Genomic DNA, 20568 nt, shown 5'->3' on the forward strand with positions numbered 1-20568 from the left:
CCCCCGGAGGGCCCCGATGCCCGGGCTCGCCCCTGAGGGACCCCGCTGCCCGGGTTCTCAGCGGGAGGACAAGGAGCGACCCCGGCCTGGCTTCGCCTCACCGCCCCGCCCCGCCCCGCCCCGCGCGGCCCTCTGGCCCCGCCCCTCCGTCCTGCCCCGCCCCTTCGCTGCCTGTTTACCCACAGGCTGTGCACATGGTAGCTGTGCCGTGCCATTGGCCCTGTCGCCAGGTACCTGCGGCCACTCTGCCAATCAGGGCGCTGTCCACGCGCGGCCACCCGTACCCGATTGGCTCCGCCGCGGTGATCACGCAGCGTGACGCGCTCAGAGCGTGCACACGCCGAGGAACCAATGAGGAGGGGGCCCCGGGGCAGCCCGCGGCGAATGGCTGGGTGAGGAGCTGAGGAGCGGCCAATGAGAAGCGGGCCGGGGCGGGACTATCCGCTGCGGGCGCTGGCGCAGACGGGCAGGTTTTAAAGCAACCGTGGACGGCGGCCGCAGGCTTCCCCCGCAGCCGGGGAGCGATGGCGGCGGCCGGGCCGGGCCTGGGCCCCGGGGCCGGCGGGACTGTGAAGACGCTGGCCCTGGTGCTGGAGGACGAGGCCCGGCGCGGCGGCGGCGGCTACTGCAGCGGGGACACGGTGTCGGGCCAGGTGCTGCTGGAGCTGGCGGGCCCGCTGCCGCTTCGCGGGCTGCGCCTGGAGGCCGCCGGCCGGGCCCGCGTCGCTTGGAGCGAGAGCTCGGGCGCCGTCCCCGGGGCGGGAACCTGGGGGGCGGCGGTGCGGGCGCCGGGGCCGGGGCCGCGACGGGAGGCGGAGGTGCGGTACCTGGACATCCGGCAGAGCCTGCTGCGGGACCCGCCCGAAGGTGAGGGGCGGCCGCGACGGGGGGAGCGGGGGCCGCGGCGGGGGGGTGCCTGGCGGCCGCCCTGTGAGAACCGACGGGACCGCCTGCCGCCGCCGCGGGGTGAGACCGGGGGGGCGCGGGCGCCGCCTGCGCGGGGGAGGGCTCCGGGGCCGAGTGCCCCTACTCCCCGGGGCGGCGGAGAGGCCGCGGGGCACCCGCCGCGGGAAGGCGGCCGCCTCCTATTCCCCGGGGGGGGGCGGGGGCGAGGGTTGAAGCGCCCTCCCGGGGGGGAGCCGGCACCGCAGCGTGAGGCCTGGGCAGGCGCCCTGTCGGCGGGGACGGGCACACCTCCGGCTGCTGCGGCCGCAGCCTCCACCGGTGCGCCCGGAGGGGCTTCCTGCAACTTCGCCGAGTCACTGGGTTCTTCCCATAAACGGCTGGAAAATGCGGAACAAGGCTGGCAGCAAGCGGGTGGCGCTCGGCCTGTCCGACGCTCCGTGCCGGCTGCCGGCGGGGGTTTGGCTGCCCTGGGAGCCACGGGCGGGGGTTTGGCTGCCCTGGGAGCCACGGGCGGGGGTTACACCCCCGGCGCCTTCGTGATCGCCGGGCTCTGTCCCCAGCGTCTGTGGAAGGCACGAGAAGCGGCAGCTCCTCCTGCAGCGGGTTCGGAAAGCGGGGGCAGCCCTTCGTTGCCTGGGTCTCTAGCTGGCGGTTTAGTCACTCGGACACTGCAGCACTGTGGCTGCATTGGAAAATAAAAAGGAAAGGGTGTTTTGTTCTGGAAGGGTGAAACGCATCTCAGGTTTATCTGCAGGAAAAGTAAATGTAGGCCTTTTAAAAATTGTGTAACAGGAGGCCCTCTATGAATATGTCGAGTACGTATATTAATAGCAATTAATAATGCTGACCTTTTTAGCACAAAAATTAGTTAAATTGCTAATTGAAAAAGTAGATTAATGGCTGCCCTGGGAAAAGGAAAAGAAACTTAGTTTATGCTTTCCAGAAGCCATTTTGGATTAGAAATTGGCCAGAGTCCTGAACTGAAACTCAAGGTCTCTGTGTTTCCTTGATTTTTTCATTGAAATTGCATCCCAGCATAAATAAAGCATGGGCTCCAATCCAGAACCCACTGGGATCAATAAAAACTTCTCCTAGTCCCTTGCATCTGGGTGTTTTTATACATAAATAATTTATAAAAGCATCTGCTTTGTTCTTCTATTTATGGAATAACTAAAACATACTACTCATTTTTATCCTACAGGTGAGGAAAGCTTAATTCTTCTAGATGGAAGACATGAATTTCCGTTCAGCTTTCAACTCCCTCAAGAGTAAGTTAAATAATCCAATCTGAATGGATTGTGCTGGACACTGCTCTTTGTGGAACATTAACGTAATGTAACTGGACTTGTGGGTGTTGGTTTTTTTAATATCAAACAGATAGGTCAGCGTTATATGTTTGTCTTAATCAGCCAGCACATAGACATGCCTTGTTCGCTCTGGTTTCCCTAAGGCCCTAAAAGTACCAGCTGTAAATTGGTAAACATTTATGTACACAGGAAGCATTGACGTTTGGAACTGAATTATAAACTTACGGTAATGCTTTCATGACGGCTTGTTTCAGACCTCTGGTGACCTCTTTTACTGGGAAGTATGGCAGTATCCAATACTACGTGAAAGCAGTTCTGGAGAGGCCTGCAGCACCTGATCAAAGTGTACAGACAGAGCTTCAGGTCATTAGCCATATCGACGTCAGCTCACCAGCTTTATTGGTAAGAGGGTCCTCCACTCCTCCCCCCTTTAAAGCCAGCTGCAAAAAAATCATTTCCAAGAAGCATTCACATCCAGCCATAACCATTTCCATGTTATTCTGGAGTGTCATTTTCTGACTTCTGAAAGCATATAAGCTCCCTAAGCTTTTCTCTATAAATAGATGATCTTAGGTTGTGTGAATAGCAAACAGAGTGGCTTTTTTTAATACCATTGATTACATTCCTGCTGGCAGAGATGCTCTTGCCAAAAAGTTGTGCAGGCTTCAGATGCATAAATAAGGCTTAATAATAATAATGCACAAGCCTAAAGTAGTTACTCTTACCAGAGCAACTACATTCACAGGGCTGCAGTGTCCTAAACTCTACAATAATAGTAGGTTGAGGAACAGTAATTATAGAAGAGTATTAATCATGCCCAGCTTGTCATTTATGCTCTGGCCATTATGTTACGTATCCTTCCATTTTGCATGTCGTTTTCTAACATTTAAGTGTGTGCATGCAGCTGCTTCAGAGATCTTTTCAGTTATTTCCTTATGACAGATTTGGCCACATTAAAGCATTGAGTTTCTAATAATCACTAGAAATACTGTAGAGTAGTAAGAAAGATCAGGCATTAAGTAATGAGAAAATAGGCAAGATGGAAGCTAATGAGCTGGATTCTTTTATCTCAACCCATATTATGAAAATAATATAAAATTATACCTTGCACTTTCATGATAGCAACTGGATCTAAATGGTTATCATTTAAATATGAATGAGTAATTTCTATTTTATTTAAAATCCTAGGATAATTTTAACATTTCATCATGATGTGAACATAGCTAAGAGATGTTTTGAACAGGGCTTTTTTCCTCTTTATATGCTTACATTGTAATCTTTCTCTCTAGAAGGAACTTAGAGAAGTATTTTGGCAGTGGCATCTGTAAGCAGAATAGTCTTTATATTCAGCAGTGTGTGTTAAGAGTATGGAGACAGCATATCCAGATACTGCAGGGATGAAGTAGACCATAGATAATTGCATGGGAGAGGGCTGTGGGGCACATACTGTAGGCAGCATCTATCTTAATTCATTCCAAGGCTAGCACCAAAAAAGTGCAAACCACAAATTTTAGACTTTATAATGATACTGACTGGGCCTAGTAAATTGTTTTAAGTAGCTTGAATCCTGGCTTGGACCTTTGATGCGTACTTGTGTATGTTGTAAGTTTATTCTAATGAAAACTTTACAGACAGTGTAAATGTCATCTAATGTGACAGCCTTCTGCGAATAATTAAGACAGTTTTTGTCATGAGCCTAAATTTTTTGGGGGTTGTGTGGCTTGCAAGTTATGAAGATGCATCACTTTAACCCAGCGTGTGTACATTTATCCTTTCTTATGAAGGATACAAAGGTAAAAACAGTTTACCTGCTTAACTATTAGTTGGTTGCAGATGAAACAAATTCTGCATTCTTCCGCACTGAGGAGCGTGGGCATAAATACTGCAGTACTCCGTCAGACCTTTAAAAAAATCACACGTATAAAATTTGCTATTCAATCTTTTTGAAGACAGATTACATTCAAACTCAGATTGGTCTCTGTGTTACCTAGTTGATAGGTATGATGCAGACTGGGATTTTAAAACAGCTGTATGATCAGCTAGCCAAACCTTGGTTCCATTTTACGTCATGGCAAAACTCCAGTTGCATGGAGTAATACAGTGATTCAAATGAAGTGGATTTTAGAGCTAGATTGCAATGACTGATACGCATAACGTTAAACTGCAACTGATTGATAGCTTTATGCCATAAAATGAAAAATGCTCTATGTTTTATAGACACCTGTTCTAAGAAGTCAGGAGAAGATGGTTGGCTGTTGGTTTTTCACCTCTGGGCCAGTGTCTCTCAGTGCCAAAATTGAGAGGAAGGGATACTGTAATGGTAAGAGTAGTTACCTTGAAAATGTGACTGTTAAGCATCTAATAGGTTTTTTTTTAATCTCTCTGAAGCCAACACTTTATAGTTGAAAGAATAGTTCCATTTAGTAGGTAGTAAATTGAGATCTATATGAACTTGCTTTAACAAAAATAATCTTGCCTTTCCCCTCACTCCCCCCTTGGGAATATAAATTGAAAGGAAGTCCTGTTAGTCAGTAATCTTAATGAAAAGCCATGTACATTTGAGTATAAAGAACAACAAAACGTTTTTATTTGGGATAAAATACTTAATTGGGGATGTAATCAGGTTTTTATGTCCTGTTTGTGTAGGCTTACACTTCTGTAAGAATGAGCTTTAGCAGCTTCTTTGTCATCTTGGTAACATTAGATACATTGAGGAAATAAAACATTCTGAAATTCAGTTAGTACTATATAAAAGGAAGATTGGCATTTAATTTGCAAATAAAGCTTTTATAGCTTGTTCATATTACGGTTAATGTTTCAAAATGAATCATTATTTATACGTAAAATATAGTAGGTGGCTATAATTCTGTCTGGATACCACTCTGGGGAAAAAAAACAACTACCTAGCTTGAGGAAACTAACAAGTACTGTTCTCATAACATTGCAGATGATGTACATGCTGCGTAACATGCTTTGATACTCCCAGAGGAAAGTTGGTAAATACAAACTATTCATTGAACTTTTTCTGTCTTTAAGGGGAAGCCATACCAATCTATGCAGAAATTGAGAACTGCTCTTCTCGTTTGATTGTTCCAAAAGCTGCCATTTTCCAAACACAAACTTACCTGGCCAGTGGGAAGACAAAAACTTTCCGACAGATGGTTGCCAATGTCCGAGGAAACCATATTGCCTCTGGGAGTACAGATACCTGGAATGGGAAAACTCTGAAAATCCCACCTGTATCCCCCTCTATACTTGACTGCTGTATTATTAGAGTAGAATATTCATTAGCTGTAAGTATGGATTTTTATTACAAATGTACATATTCTAGACTACTACGTTGAGTTGGGAACAGAAGAATTTTCTCTACTGAGCAGCTATTAGATTTTAAATTCGAGAACAAGAAATATAAATAAATACCACATACCGTATGAGAGGCTGTAGATCATTAGGCGATTCTGAAATGGAGACATAGGAATAATGGAGACAATGGAAAAACGTTTCTGAGGAGGAAGCAGCTTAATTTTAGACCTGCAGAGGTTATTAGGGGAAAGTAGTTCAAGCTGAATGGGTTTCTTTAGTGACTCTTGTCAGAAATGGAAAGATGGGACTGAAAATCAAGTGCATAATTATTTTTGTCAAACTGTTTTGTATTTTTTCAATCTTATCTAGAGACAAGGTATGGAAAGGAGGAGGTTGCTGGAAAATACGGAAAGCTGCCAAGAGTATTAGCTAAACATACCTGGGATGAGAAACCTCATTTTTAGACAAGCTGCAGTATAGGGAGTAGGGTAGCGTCTAGGAGCAGCAATTCAAATGGAGTCTTATGATGTTTTTTTTTTCTTTCATTTGTGGGTTGTCACATAGGTGTATATCCATATTCCTGGTGCTAAGAAATTGATGATTGAAATGCCTCTGGTGATTGGCACTATTCCATGTATTGGATTTTCAAGCAGAAACTCCAGCATTACCAGCCAGTTTAGTATGGATATGAGTTGGCTGGCATTGACCATGCCAGAACACCCTGAAGGTAATACATACTGAACTCGTCGTAATACATCATAGTACTGTCTACAACAGGAGGATAGCAGTGCCCAGTTTAAGGGCGCTTCTAGGGATATAGGCTCATGACTCATGAGAAGTGAGGCATATAAATCTAAGTCAAGAACCAAAAAGATTGGTGAGGATACCCCAACTCCAGCCTTTAAGTCTTTCTTTATCCCTGTCTAATTTCAGCTGAATTTAAAGTAACTAACTTCTGATAGTGGGAATTCTACTTTGGAGGTAGGCACTTTGATCATTACTGAATATACCTTGATACAGTACAGGTTTGTTGCTGGAGTAGCCCTAAAAGCATCTGTAATGTTCCTGCTGAATCACCCACCTAAGCTTACTAAAAACATAATTCTAGTTACAGTATTTGAGTACAGTGCACTTGATACAATTTGACAATTGTACAATATTTAATTACTACAGTCTTCCTGGTCTTGGATACTGTAATACATACTTGTCTTGCTGTGAGTGAACAGTTTGAAATTTGACAGGAGCATCTCTTGTGTTTCAGCACCACCGAATTATGCTGATGTAGTGTCTGAGGAAGAGTTCTCCAGACATGTTCCTGCTTATCCACCACCAATTGACTGTGAGGAACAATTGTGTTGTCCTGTCTTTGCTTACATACAAGAGTTCCGGTTTCAGCCTCCACCTCTTTATTCAGAGGTAAAAAAATAAACAGCAGGTGGTGGTTTTATTGTCGGATGGAAAAAAAATATCAAAACCCGCATACAGAAATGTAAGCATTATAGGCAGTAATTGTTGCTATTATTCTCTCTGTAGATTGATCCACATCCAACTGATGTAGAAGAAATTCAGCCTGTTTCATTCATGCTCTGAAGAGGATTTGTAAAGAGCATCGTTGTGATGAATGTCTTAATCTTTCTGCTGCTTAAGCTGATAGTGCAGCTAAAAAGGAAATGGTTTTCGTTTTCAAAACTTATGTCTGTGTACAAGAAAGGCAAAGGAAAATGGAGAGGGAGGTATGAGCATGTTTGGTGATGGAAAAGAATCTGCTGGATTAGTCTGCACAGAGGATATTGTCGGAGCAGCTGTGCTCAGGATACTTGAGAAGTACCTGAAAACACTGAATGCTTTCTAAAAAGTGGATATACTACATAAAGTACGAGGAGGAGCTGTAAGGATCTTCTGAAGAGAAGAATTTATATTTTGTTCGGAACACTCTGGAAGAATTTACATCGTGATGTTGAGAACTTCTGTAGTAGAACTTGCATAGTAGAGCAGAACGTGGCGTAAGAAAACATTTCCAAAAGATTCCAGTGTTCAAGGGGCTTCAGTTTTGCATTGTCTGCATCCAAAAAAAGGAACACTACTAAATGTGAAGTCTTCGCTCTAGGTTAACTTTGTATTTCATGAGAACCTGCTCTTCTAACAACTGCCAAGCGGTACTATTTCATCATTCATAATGATTCTAAAGACATCATGGATGACAGAATAGCTATTACGCAATATTATGAAGGCAACCATTTACTGAATGAAAGATGCAAGTATGTAAAAGAGAATTGAACTTTAATAAGAGCTTATGCACTGTGCTTTCTTTCAAGGGATTTCTTAAGGGAATTGTTCTAGCCTCTTCTACTGTGAGTTCTTTTTCTGCATCTTAAGCCTATGGATAGCATGGTAAGGGGAAGCATGGCAAGGGAGAATCCTTTTGCCAGCAGCAGGTATACTCGGCAAAATGGACAATACTTATTTATTCAGAAGCCTTTATAAGCCTACCTCTGTTTTGGATATTTACTTCTGGTCAGATTTTAGGCCAAAATAAAGTCTCGTTAAAGCTCCCGTATACTTCAAGGTTCTACAAAGGACCCTAAATGGTTTCTGTGGTTAGTGAATGCGATAGGAGTCATAGGGAGAGGTGTAAATATACCCAGAATAGACATAGCTTATAACTGAAGTGAAAGCAGACATCAGGGGAACAAAATCCTCTGGTAATGGCACAAAGCTTTTCATTACTCCTGCATTTTTGTGTAGAGATCTATTGTCAGGGGCTGCACTAGTCATTTGCTATCCATACTATTTTTTGTTAGTGTGTTTCCTTGTTTGTTTTTGCTGTTTAATTTTGTTTTGGTGCAATACTTTAATGTTTTCTTCCTCAGGTCATTTAGAATAGTGAGAGTTTGTTGCTGCTAAGAGTGAAGGCACAGCATTTTACTTGGCCCTTCTGCTGCCTTCCTTTAAAGTAGAATGTTTGCTTCCTGCCAAGCATTAACTGGAATAAGTAAGCCACCATCAAGAGATCACTTAAAGAAGCAGAAACACAGCATTCTCAGTACACACGTTTACAGTCAAGTATTTAAACTACAGGGGATTTCAAACTACTAGAACTACTCCATACGTCTTACAGAAGGGATTGGGGCTAAAATCTGGTGCTTCATGTGGTAAAAACATTGTACTTTCTGATCACTACAAAAATAGTAATTGAGTTTCCTTCATTTCATCAATAACTGCAGTTAAAAAAAGTTTAAATGTTTTTTTACGAAATCTGTCTTCATTTAAGAAGCAGGGATTTTTCTAGAGGCATACTCGGATACATATTTTTAGTCTTTTAGTATGACTTCCTTACATTGTCTTAATTTGTAGCACATAAAGTCACTTTTCCATCAGTGTAAAAGACTTGCTGATTGAGATTCATGTTTCCAAACTGCAGTTATTTTTTTTCATTTGCAAGTTTTAAGTATTGTCTTCTATAGCAAATGCAGCTTTAACCAAAACTTGAGTGCATGTTTTAGAAAGGATATCCTAAAAAATTAGTATTTAACTTCAGTCTGGAGATGTAGCTCTCATGCCTTTCTATTTAAGTGGTGGCGTGCCCATACAATCAGTGCAGGATTTTCATTCACATCACCTGGAAAGGGAACAAGCATATTTTCCTTAAACAGATACCATTATAGTTACTTGAAAAGTAATGTGGCTGTGTATTAACTTGCATGTTAAGAATTCAGAATACTAGCTTGAAGAACATTAGGTGCTTTTTTGGACTGTAATACCCAATAGGTGATGTGTGCTACCTGGTATAATAAGGGTCAAGCAAACAAGAGCATGAAGGGTAAAGATGTGCTTTCCCCACCCCCCCCCAAAAAAAAAAAATATCTTTGAGTTGTTTGTTATTGTTTGCAGATAAACTGTGGCCTTAGATTTTTTGCTGCAAAAAAGACAAATAGAATGTGTTTCTTAGGAAGCACACATGGCCCTTCAAAGGAGGGGTGAAAACAAGATTAAATTCTGCTCTCTGACACTTGGCTTAGTGCAGAAATTGATCCTTAAAATAATTACTGTTTGCACAATAAGTTCAATATGCAGGGGCTTTGTTTTTTTAACTGTGAAACAGTTTAAAAAAGACAAAATAAAAAAAAAAAACTTGCTGTTTAACATACAGGAACATGATTGTATTTTGTACTAATGAATGAGCCCCATGGGTTCTTTGTTAATAAAAGTGTCAAACCTACATAGTACTGGTTCATCTCTGTTTTGGTCTCTCTAAGACAAATAGCTGCGATGTCAAGAAATATCTGCATTCTACCAGCTTGGAACACATAGGTTGCTTAATTCTTATCTGGGAGCTTTGCCTTCATCTGTCACTGCTTTAGTTCCCTGAACTATACATAACCAAGAACTGGGAAAATTCATCAAACCTGGCCTGTTCCCACCTATAGTTAATATATAATATTCAGGACTTAATTGTGGATATCATTACCTATAATGATTGAAGTGGCAGGATGTGTGCTCCAACTGCATTTCTCATCTCATGAATTAATCTTACAGGGTATTTTATTGTGTTTCCTTTAGACATTATTATCTTTACTACGTAGTTCATTGGTCTAAATATATCCGACATAGTACAGAATGACTATAAAGCAGAGTATCTCATACCACGGGAAAGCAAATGACAAAATGATGTCTACCACATAGCTTACCTGAGTCACAAATGAGATGATGAAATCTCTGTCAGGGTCCTGCTCCCTAAAGATTTGAGGAACAACAAATGGAACAGTTGATTTCTTGTTTCCACTTTTGAGGGAAGACAGGTGGAGATGCTGTTCAGGATCACATGTTCAAGCGCCGGAGCTTGCAGAAAGGGTCATGACTAGAAAGGAAAACGCAAAACCTCAAATTCTGGTCTTAATTTCTAAAATGCCTTCTACTACATAATCCTAAAATATCCTAAGTTCACAGCAGCAATTCCACTTCATCCACTGTTAAGTTTTATAGGGGACTATTTCTGTTGACGCACTTGTCTATTAACATATGTTCAGTGTTTAAACAGGGAGTAAATTATGTGCTCTGCCATACAGGGATAGAGCAGATACGGCAGGCTTGTGTTTGCAGCTCTGGTACTTCTGATGTTCGTATGGGAACACACAATTCACATACAGAGTAAGAGAGATCATTTAACAACTCCTGGGACATGTTCCAAACTATCAAAATAACATGTTCCATTACTCCACCACCCAATTTTAATGGTAACTCATTTTGTAAAATCTCTACTATATTTGTATACATATCAATAAAGAAGTGTTTGGAGAGCACAGTTTGCAGACAAAGTTGATTTAAAGATAACCAATTGCTTTACTACCCCAAAACCACCAAAAAGCAGAAATGCCTACTTTCTAGTAAAATTCTGATTTTCAGTACTCTCCTTAGGGTAGTAAATGAGCACAGGGACATAGAAACCAGGTACCAAACTGCTGTGTTTTCTAAAGCTGAGTTTATAGTATGTTAGTATCAATATGGATAGTACAGGTTACTGCACAAAGTAGATCCTCTGAAGAACTATGATGAACCCAGTCATTCAATTTTAATACTAAAATTTTATATGTGGCGTAGACAGGATGACAGTCTCATTCCAAATTATGTAGTGGCCGTAATTTCTAAACAATTAATATGAAATGATAATACGCCAAAGCTGTACTAGACCATCACATTACTGGCATTTCTGGACAGCTGACTAATAACGGTAAGTCAAAATCCCGCAAAGCACAGTTTTACATGGAATACAAAAAGGCAACTCAAGCAGGACTTTCCTAGGGTAGCTGCTCATGCCAGCAACATGCTGTGGGCTGCCTTAGTTACACAGGGCATACTCCATCTGATTAAGTACGACTGTATTACTGATAAATCTCTGAGCACCCATCCCTTCAAAAGAAAAGAGAAAATCCTTAGTTTGGGCTTACATTCAACCATCTGGCTGCCTGTAGGGTGAGGAGAACATGAAACGTAAGGTGAAAGTGGGAGCAAGTGCTGGTGCTTGACAGACACCTACAAATTGATTGCCTCAATCTGAAGAATGCAGAGCAGCCCAAAATACTTTTATACAAATGCACAAGATAGTTGCTGTGTCAATTGGTGGCCGAGTTTCTTCTTATTTGTGATCTCAAATAACAAGCCACCTTGGTCAGATTTGGATACCCAGTTAGGTCAGTTATATTTTTACTTGGCGCTCAGCAGCTGTGACAACCGAACATCAAGCATCACCCAAACATCAGACCAGCCGTTCTGCTTTGCCTCTCGCTTTACTCAGCATCCCAGACCTTTGCGGGCAGCGTTGCCCCGCTCTCCACTCTCCAGCAAAACTGCTCGTTGATGCTCTGCTTACAGCATCAGACTGGGGTGGCAGTCTCTGCGGGCTCACGCAGATGGGGAGAGCAGCGTGGGGACGTTTCTAGTCTTACTAAATAGAATGAGAACAGAGGTAAAAACAGTAGGCAGTCGTCAGTGTGGGGGCTGTGGGATGGAAGGTGGCCGAGTGGGGAAATGGGGTAGGTATGGAAAGGAGAAGTGGTTGGTGTCAGGCAGAGGACACTGACCCAGCAGCGAGCACTCCTCTGGGAGGGTATTTAACCTGAACATCAAAAACAACCACTCACCCCCGGCTCCTTTCTTTTACTGGCAGGACTTGGTACCAGACGCGGTGACACACAATGTGCGCAGACAGGATGCAGATATTTCAGCTAAACCCAGCCAAACATTTGTGGCTATGAAAACCTCATTATTTTACAGTGCCTTGGAAGAGCATCAGCCTCCCCATAAATAAGGCGTTGGGCACAGAGGGAGGTGGCTTGCCACCGACGGTTACAGAGAACAACAGAAGGTGATTGTACCTGTATTTCAGTGCCCAGTTGTGTGGTATTTATATACATGCACAAAGACTTTTCCAAAAATGAGGAGCATATCTTGCATACATATAATAGCAACTTCTTACAAATTAACTTCAGCAGCTGGGACTGTAATTGTGACCCGACCTTCTGTCATACACGTCTTCAGGTCAGACCTTGCAGCACCGTGTGCTGTGCACAGCGGTACCGCAGTTTTGGGGAGCACGAACGCACACTTCCCTCAGCTCTGCTTCAGGGAGAATGGAAGAGCAGGTGTAAGAGCTGATGGTGGGAAATGAAGCACGGGCAACAGGGGAGTATTTTGACTGCAGTCTTAAACAGGATTGTTCACAGCCAGAAAGATCCCAGGTTTCCTAGGCCAGTCCTATCTGATGTCACATCTAGAACCAGGTTATGTCAGTCACAACATATCAGACCACAGCATGAGGAGAAAGTGCCTATTATTGCTAAACTAATTAGATTAATCAATGCAAGAAAGAGAGGACAAGTGACAAAAAGTTACATTTTCATTTAAATAATTTAAGCCCTGAAGTGCTTTTCTCCTGTGTCTTAATGTGATGTGACCAATGCACTAGCCCTTAACAGATTATAAAGATCCTAAAATGGAAAATACTCTGCTATCCTGAGTGTGAAAGGGGAACAGGAATGGAAAAGCATTAACTGATCTGACAGATTCTTATACACAGTGTCTTGGAGGCAGAGAGAAACATCTGAGAAGGTTTAGTGTCCATACAGACCTACCAAGTTTAGCATGCTGTGTGCAAGGCTGGTACCACTTGCCCCAACAGCGGCATTTCGGTGTCAGCACATCTCTCCCTCACCCTGAGATCCTCGAGCAGGTTGGCCTGATCCACTACCTATCTGCAATGCAGCAATCAGATCTGCTTAGCACAAGGAAGCAAGATCCGAAAGAAAAGCCGTAACACGAAGGGGCCCTCCCAAGCTGCAGCCAGTCTCTCTCCCATCTCACGGCCCAGAGCAGCTGTGCTGTCATCTGCATGGACGTGAGCTTACAAGTGAGGGGCACAACCTGCTCCTCCGACCCCACACAGGAGTCTCGCACATCGGGGGCAAAGAATCTGAGAGGTCTGTTTGCAGGAGGTGTTAAATAGGAAGGTCCCCAGGAAGGGCAGCTTCGCAGGCTTTTCTCATGTGATCCCACCTGCCATCGCTGGGAGAGGACTTTACACTCATCCAAACAAATTAACAATTCATTTCCAACCCTGACATGAAGATTAACCCTGCCAATTAATTCCTTAATCTCTTGCTGCCGCCAAGGCTCACAGTTGCCATGTGGATGCTAGTCCATTGGGGCCTGAAGCAGGGCCATTCTGTTTAATTAACGCTGCGTTCAGGATATGGTGTAGCTGATATTCAAACATATTCTAACTATACAAACCCGAGCTGTATCTTACACTTCACTGATGCGCCAGACAGCGTTTGATGGATAACTCAAAGAGGGCAGAGATTATCTCAACGCTTATGGCAGCTTTTGCTGCATAAAGGAGATACATTAACCCATACAGAGTCATTTAGCCGTTGTAAAGTTGCAGGAAATGCTTCTTGGTCATTTCCACGATAGATGTGATAGCATTACAAGTTCAACGGGATTTAAAGTGGTTTTTAAGATATTTTAGGAAGTAGTCAAACTTGATGATGAGCTGGTGCTGTGACAACAGCAGCCTCCAGCTGAAACACAGGCACACGCTGCATCGAGAAAGGTGTCCACCCAGGTTTCTGGCAGAGAAGTTTCGCTCTTATTTTGCAGGTTTGCGTGCCTGTGACAGACAAAGAAAAGCAGAGAAGCTGGCAGTGAGAGCAAGCAGCGAGCCTGGAGACTTGAGAAGAGCACAGGGAAATCGTTTTCGGGCAAGGCACTGTGTGTATAAAGTGTTTGGATCCACGAGCACAGGCAAAGTCTCACAGTATGCAGCAGCATTCAGAGAAACAGTGTTTTGCACCTTTCCAGGAAGCAGCGAGAAAACAAAACTCCACGAGACTATGTCAGTCGTCTTCCTCCTGCCTAAAATAACTGCCAAGCTGTTGGGTTTTGGCTCGGTGCTGGAGGGAGAAGGAGCAGCCGCACTGCATGGGGAGGCTGCTTCAAGGAAGAGGTTAGACTCCTATCCTGAATTGCCAGGAGCTGGGAAACGTGTGAAATACAATAAAAAGAGAAAGTGATGCTAAGTCACCTCAAGGGCTCTTTGTAAACCAGCTATAACAAATTGGGTCAATTCTCCTTTGTTTCTATAGGTTTTGCCATATATAATTAAAAAGAGACTGCCCATTAAGGTGCTTTACGAAGTTAACTAATACTCAATCAAATCTATGAATAGTATTAAATTAAAGACTACAAAACCTCTCTGGACATATAAACCAGGAAATTGCAGGTACATAAAGTAAGCAAGCAACAAATTTAGTGACTGTTACAACTAGTCTGGCGGGTGGAACAAGTGGAGGTATCGCAGAACTGTAAGGAGCCTATGGATTGTATAAACACCCAATGTAAATGGTGTTTACAGGGAAGCACCAGGAAGGAGGCGGTATGATATACTGGACAGGACGCTCTGCTCCACGTAGAAGCTAGGCAATGTCTGGTTTGGGCGTTTGGTCGGGGGTTTGTTGTTGTTGTTTTTACATATTGGGGTTCAATGCTCATTTATACACTGAACTGCTTTAGCCCAGGAAGGGTCAAGGTCACCCTGTTGCAACAGCCAGCCAGGCAGAGTGAAAAATAAAGCCTGGGTTTCCCTGCAGACCTCTGCCCACCAGCTCCTGACAAGGCGAGAGAGACACCTGCCGTCTGTGAGTTATGAAAGGGGAAACAGCATCTGATGCAAAAATTGCATCGACCTGATTGGAACAACCAGTCCACCAGCTGGTACAGGTACAGGTACCCATTTCCAAGGTCACACTAGAGAGTTTTTGTCTTCTTTAGTAGATCCTTTTTTTAAGATGTGCAGTAAAACCAAGAAAGGGTTGAGGACTGGAAGAGTCCGAAGAACAGATCACTATTTACAGAGTGGAGGCATCTTCCAAGACACTCTGCCGTGTCGCTGGAGAATCAAGTCTTCATGTCCCCAGGGTTTGTTTCCGCAAGATTTGTTAGAAGGACAAAAAGCTCGCATGATCTGTCGCATGGGCTGTTGCTCATGACGTGGTATTTTGTGCAGGACTCAAGCTGTCCTTGTTGATTCTTGGCAGTGTTTCCATCATTAAGCCGCTTGGTACCGACTCTCACTAGGATTTGGGGCTAGTGGTGTGTATGGCAGAGGGGTAATTTGCTGCGCTCTACAGGATTATTTGGCAATTCCTTGTTTTCTAAAGTTGTCACACTCTTCTAGGCACTTCTACTATAAATAGCTCTTGGGTGGGTGCCAGGTATGTGGTTTTTTCCAGGCAGAAGCCCAAACCAAGCAGTGAAACACTGTGCTATCAAACATGGCACACAGCGGAGTGCACTGGTGTGTGGACACAGGGAGAGGGAGGTAAGCTGTTGGTTGTGCACTGCGGGAGTCGGTAGGAAAGCCCAAGCAGTGCTAACAGCACCATCCTGCTCTCTGGTACTCAATTTATGCTTAAAATTATTTAGCAAATGCAACTTTTTCAAAGCCACACCGAACACTGGCGGAGCTCGGAGTCCTGCTCGAACCGCATACGCACAGCCTGCCCCTGCGCTCAGCTGAGCCGCTGTGTCACCTGCAGACGCATCAGGACACATCGCAGGCTGAATCCCCCCAGCCCCTCTGCACCCCCCACCTTGCACCAACCTAACACAGAGCAGCTCCATGAGAACTCAGCCTCCCACTTATGCTCAGATCATCTTTAATCAGCAACCGAAGCAATCATTTGCATCTCCTGTCATTAAGCCTTCTGTTTGATCACAGCCAAGCAGCCCTTATGGGGATCTGGCACAGACTTACAATCCAAGCGTGTTGGGAAAATGACTTCAAGGCTATTTAGAGAGGATTCCCATGCCTACAACAGTTCACAGTTCAAGGGGATCCCCATCTCTGCCTGCAACACACACTGTTAAACACATGCTGCCAGAAAATTTTGCTGAGGGAGGGAGGAAGCAGAAGAGAATGGCCTGACAAGAAGTTCAACAACATCAGCCTTGGCCTGGGATGTTTTAATTTAATGAAGAATGGTAACGCAGGATGGACCAGGCTCAGTTCTTCACTGTCCCCTCCTTCTCTCCCCCCATGCACTCTCCATCCATCTCCAGCAGTGCCACTTTTCCCAAGCGTAAGCGTTACCCCCAGGCCTGAGCCGGCAGCGACCCCTGCCACCAAACTGCACCTCCACGGCTCCCTCCCTTACAGAGGGCTGCGCGCCAGCCGCTGTTATCTTGGCTACCTCACAGCTCCGGTCCCCGAGCAAAGACTGGCTATTCTATTGCCCGCCCTCAATCGCTCACTCCTTCCCTTCCCCCTCACACCTGAACTGCATTGATCTTAAAATCCCTGCACAGAGCAGGGGGTGGCAAAGGAGCCGGAGGAAGGTCGGGAACAAGGCTCCCTGTGCTCGCAACACAGCTCTCCTCGCCAGCTCAACTCACTTGAGCCAACGCTTGAACGAAACCAACAAGGCTGTGTCCCAGTCTCTGCTACACTAAGTGAGAAGCAATCTTGCCATCGCTGGCACGCGTTCCTGGCTCTCTAGCAGACAGAGCTGGCGGGAAGCATTGCGGGATGCCAGGAGATGCCCCTTCTTGCATTGCCCACCCCTCCACCAGCAGCAGGACAACCCTTCTGCCTGGGGTCTGGCACCAGGACGCACAGCTCGCACACTGCGGCGACTGCTCCTGTGCCAACACGTGTTTGAATAATGGTATTGCCAAGCTGAAGCCTGCAGAGGCGTTTGCTTTTTGCTCCCATGCACCTCTGGAATGTCTTCTTTTAATTGATCTCACATTTGGGGATTTTCCTAAAATACTTAATGGTTTCATGGCCTTGCTTCCAAGGAGGACTTTTGTTCTCTTTTAAACAGACTTCAGTGCACAGTAATGTCACTTGTTTTCTTGAAGATCTTGGGCTTTCTGGGCTCTAGAAATCCAGATGCTGGCTTTCCTGCTGTCATCCCTTGGCATCCTTTCCTTACTCTCATCTCTTGGCAATGAAATGAAACCAATTTGCAAGAAAATCTACTGCAGACGTTGTCTTCAGCTGAGTGGAAACTCCCAGTTCCTTTTGCTGTCGCTGGCTCAGGAACATTTGTGGTTTCTGGCACATCCCTAACAGGTATGAAACTTGTACAACTGCTGAATCATGGGCTGTGCCGGGACTGACGCAACACACCACGCAGGCAACTTTCAGAGGTGGCCTTTGGCTGAGAATTCACTGGGAGGAGGGAGAGGTGAACACTGAACACCTCCATGGGTATGCAGGCGTGGAGGTACGGGCCACTGGCCAGCAGCAGCCGGGAAGAGGTGGCCCTAACCAGAAAGGGGTGTGTGGCTCATGCGGCTCAGCCCACGGAGGATCGGGCAGAGCTCCTGGGGAGGACGGCTTGTTTGTAATGCTGCTCTTTCCCCGTGTGATGGCTGCAAAGGGGGTAAATGGCATCACACCTGTCTGACAGCCAACAGCAAAGGCAACGCCACTCCTACATACCCAAATACAGATGTGTAACGTCCCATTCTGTCACCCTACGCATCCCCGGTCTCACTTCTAGCAAACTATTAAGGAATATAATTAGAAACGCTCTCTACGATTCTTTAATAGCTGAAAGGACCCACTCAGTGGAAAGCATCTGAAATCAACAGCTGGAAATCCAAGCTGCTTCTCTCTGTGTGTCTTTTAAAGCAGAAGGGAAAAAATTGCTCCAGACAGACCCTGCCATCGCTAGGCAGTGAGAGAGCATGCTGGGCAGCTCCTCTTCGGAGGCACATGCAAAGATACCTCTACTGAATGAGCAAGGCTGCTGTCTTTTGAAAGGATGGAGGTGTAACACAAAACGATCAGCACCATAAGAACTTCCTGGCCACGGTGATCTGTTGGTAATGGACCGCAAGTATGTGGTGGAGTTTGCATTAGTATAAACAAGCAGCCTAGTAAATTTATGCTGCATTAGTCAGGATAATAGCAGTCACGGCCTATTGTAACATAACCAGAATTCATTAGGTGCTTCCCTGTCATCCATATGAGTAATAGCAATAATAACAACAATTAATACTTCAAACACGAACAAGTTCGTCCTGCTCTTTTAAAAGCAAAAATATTGCTGCCCTTATTTTAAGGATGGGAACCTGAGATAAGCTAGGAGGGTGACCTAATCATTGTTATTCTTTGGAGTACAGGATCACTTACCGTGTTTTGGCGCCTGATTCATTTAGGTAATTATTTTTGCGATCCTCCCATAAGTAGAACAACAGAGACAAAGATTTGGAAATGGAGAACAGACATAAGACCATGTTGCTTTGTAGGATACTGGATACTCTTCTCATTACCTCTGACTGGTGGCAACAAATACAGGAGTTTTGGGAAAGAAAGGCAGAATATGATGAGTGACTGCATCCTGCTTAGATCTTGGCTCCAGACCTAGGGAGCGCCACAAGATTCATGCACATTTTCACTCTACCCTAGAGCTCTTGGTGTCAGGGACAGACACAAAACAGGAGCAAAGATTTTAACACATCTCTGGAATCCAGTCTCTTGGGTCCAGAACCAGCCCTGGTGTCGCTGGCTGGATACAATGTGATCTGGAAAGGCGAGAGGGTCACACACCTCAGTTCCCACAACCAGCATGAGGAAACATGTCCCACCAGGCAGAGTCAAGGCAGTCGTTACCAATCACTTCGTACTTCTAGTAAGCCTGTCCTGGAAAACTCTCCAGAAAACTGCTTACCGATCAGTCTTTACTACATCCTGCTTTTTGTGCTGAATCCACCTAATCCACAAGTCTCCTACCACTTTTACGTATGTCACAGTTATTTCAGATAGTAGAAACTTCCGCTTTTAGCTTCAGACACCCAAGCTCAGCTTTCTAAGAATAAAGCCTTTATACCAAATACTCCAGACACTCCATAAGCACTACAGTAATCATCATAATACATATCCATCAGTCCTAGAGTCAGTCTACAATCTGTATATATAAGTGTGATTTTCCTGGGGGGTGCAGATGTCAGCGGACTCCTAAATCCCTGTCCTGCTCTGCAGCACCAGAGTGGGACAGGGGACAGGTCAGGAGCTGCACTAGTTCCTGGGTAGTGAAGGAACCATTTCACCCTGTGCCTACGTCAGTCACATTTCAGTAACGCTGGAGGCTGCCAAGCTTGAGAAAACCACAGTGAAGGAGGTACTCGGAAAGCTCTTGACTCAAACGAACTTATCCCTGACTCTGCTGGAAAGGCAATTGCCTCTCACCGCGCCCAGACCTAAGTCAAGATCCCGCCAGGGCGACAGAATGCTGTTCATAGGGATATTCCTCACATGGGCAGTTTCCTCCTCGTGCTAAGCTCAATCATCCTCAAAGGTCACAGCAGAGACCTTTGATGCTGGTGTGTGACAGTAGGAGACAGGCAACAGTTCATGGGAAGATCCACCCTCTCCCAGTCCGCAAATTTTCCCGTTCATGCCAATGCCCTTACTTCAGCCTCAGGCTTGGCAGCAGGCAGAGCCGCTTGGCTATCTAAACAGGTGCCACAGGCAGCAGAATGACTGACTTTGGCACATGCTGCTCCAAGATTTGTGCAATCATATCCAGGAGTTTTCAAAGCTTTTGGATTTTGCAAAAGAGTTTGCAAAGCCGCAAAAGGTCTTTGAGACCACAGCCCCTGAAAAGTCAGCTCAGCCGTGTCTCTGTTTCTTGCTTGCTGACAAAAATCTAAAACATCACCACTGCCAGCCACATACGTGCTGAACTGTGGAAGAAGCGGGCTGTTTTCCTCACCCTCCTGCCCTGTTAACTGAACTGGCTGATGTTGAGGGGGATCATGTACTTCCTTTGCAGGTTGGGGCCGGTGGACAGAGTGAGGGAGGATGGTGGATTTTCAGATTTGGTTTGGACATGCAGTCCAGCAATGCCAAGTAAAGAAATCTCGTTGGGTCTGAGCAATGAACATGCCTGACAGAGAGCCATGAGAGGGGAAACCCCAAAGGGAATTAGAAGCACATCCAAACTCCACCAGACTCAAGTAGCTCTTTTCCAGAATCCCACAAGTC

At 45.1% G+C, this 20568-nt stretch overlaps 1 protein-coding gene and 1 long non-coding RNA gene across 2 annotated transcripts in view; one reads left to right on the forward strand and one right to left on the reverse strand.

The window, feature by feature from the left end:
- Positions 1-394: 394 nt before the first annotated feature.
- ARRDC4 (arrestin domain containing 4) lies at positions 395-9735 on the forward strand. Its single transcript, XM_080397238.1, has 8 exons — positions 395-867; positions 2108-2174; positions 2468-2615; positions 4431-4533; positions 5250-5506; positions 6081-6243; positions 6778-6932; positions 7050-9735. The coding sequence occupies exons 1-8, from the start codon at positions 525-527 to the stop codon at positions 7104-7106; spliced, it is 1293 nt and encodes a 430-aa protein (XP_080253364.1). The 5' UTR covers positions 395-524; the 3' UTR covers positions 7107-9735.
- A 573-nt stretch (positions 9736-10308) lies between these two features.
- The window catches only part of LOC308067805, a 65602-nt gene continuing 55342 nt past the window's right edge, over positions 10309-20568 (reverse strand). The window contains exon 3 of the long non-coding RNA XR_013929743.1: positions 10309-10374. This is a non-coding gene — a long non-coding RNA (uncharacterized lncRNA). The remainder of the gene's footprint in view (positions 10375-20568) is intronic.

The sequence above is a fragment of the Falco punctatus genome (assembly GCF_963210335.1).
Source record: "Falco punctatus genome assembly, chromosome: 7".
Lineage (NCBI taxonomy): Eukaryota > Metazoa > Chordata > Aves > Falconiformes > Falconidae > Falco > Falco punctatus.

Excerpts from the sequence above, each read along its gene's own strand:
- ARRDC4 (XM_080397238.1), top strand. The coding sequence starts at position 525 with ATGGCGGCGGCCGGGCCGGGCCTGGGCCCCGGGGCCGGCGGGACTGTG. Across the intron at positions 2,175-2,467 it reads AGCTTTCAACTCCCTCAAGA|ACCTCTGGTGACCTCTTTTA; the intron begins GTAAGTTAAATA and ends GGCTTGTTTCAG. Across the intron at positions 6,933-7,049 it reads CTCCACCTCTTTATTCAGAG|ATTGATCCACATCCAACTGA; the intron begins GTAAAAAAATAA and ends TTCTCTCTGTAG.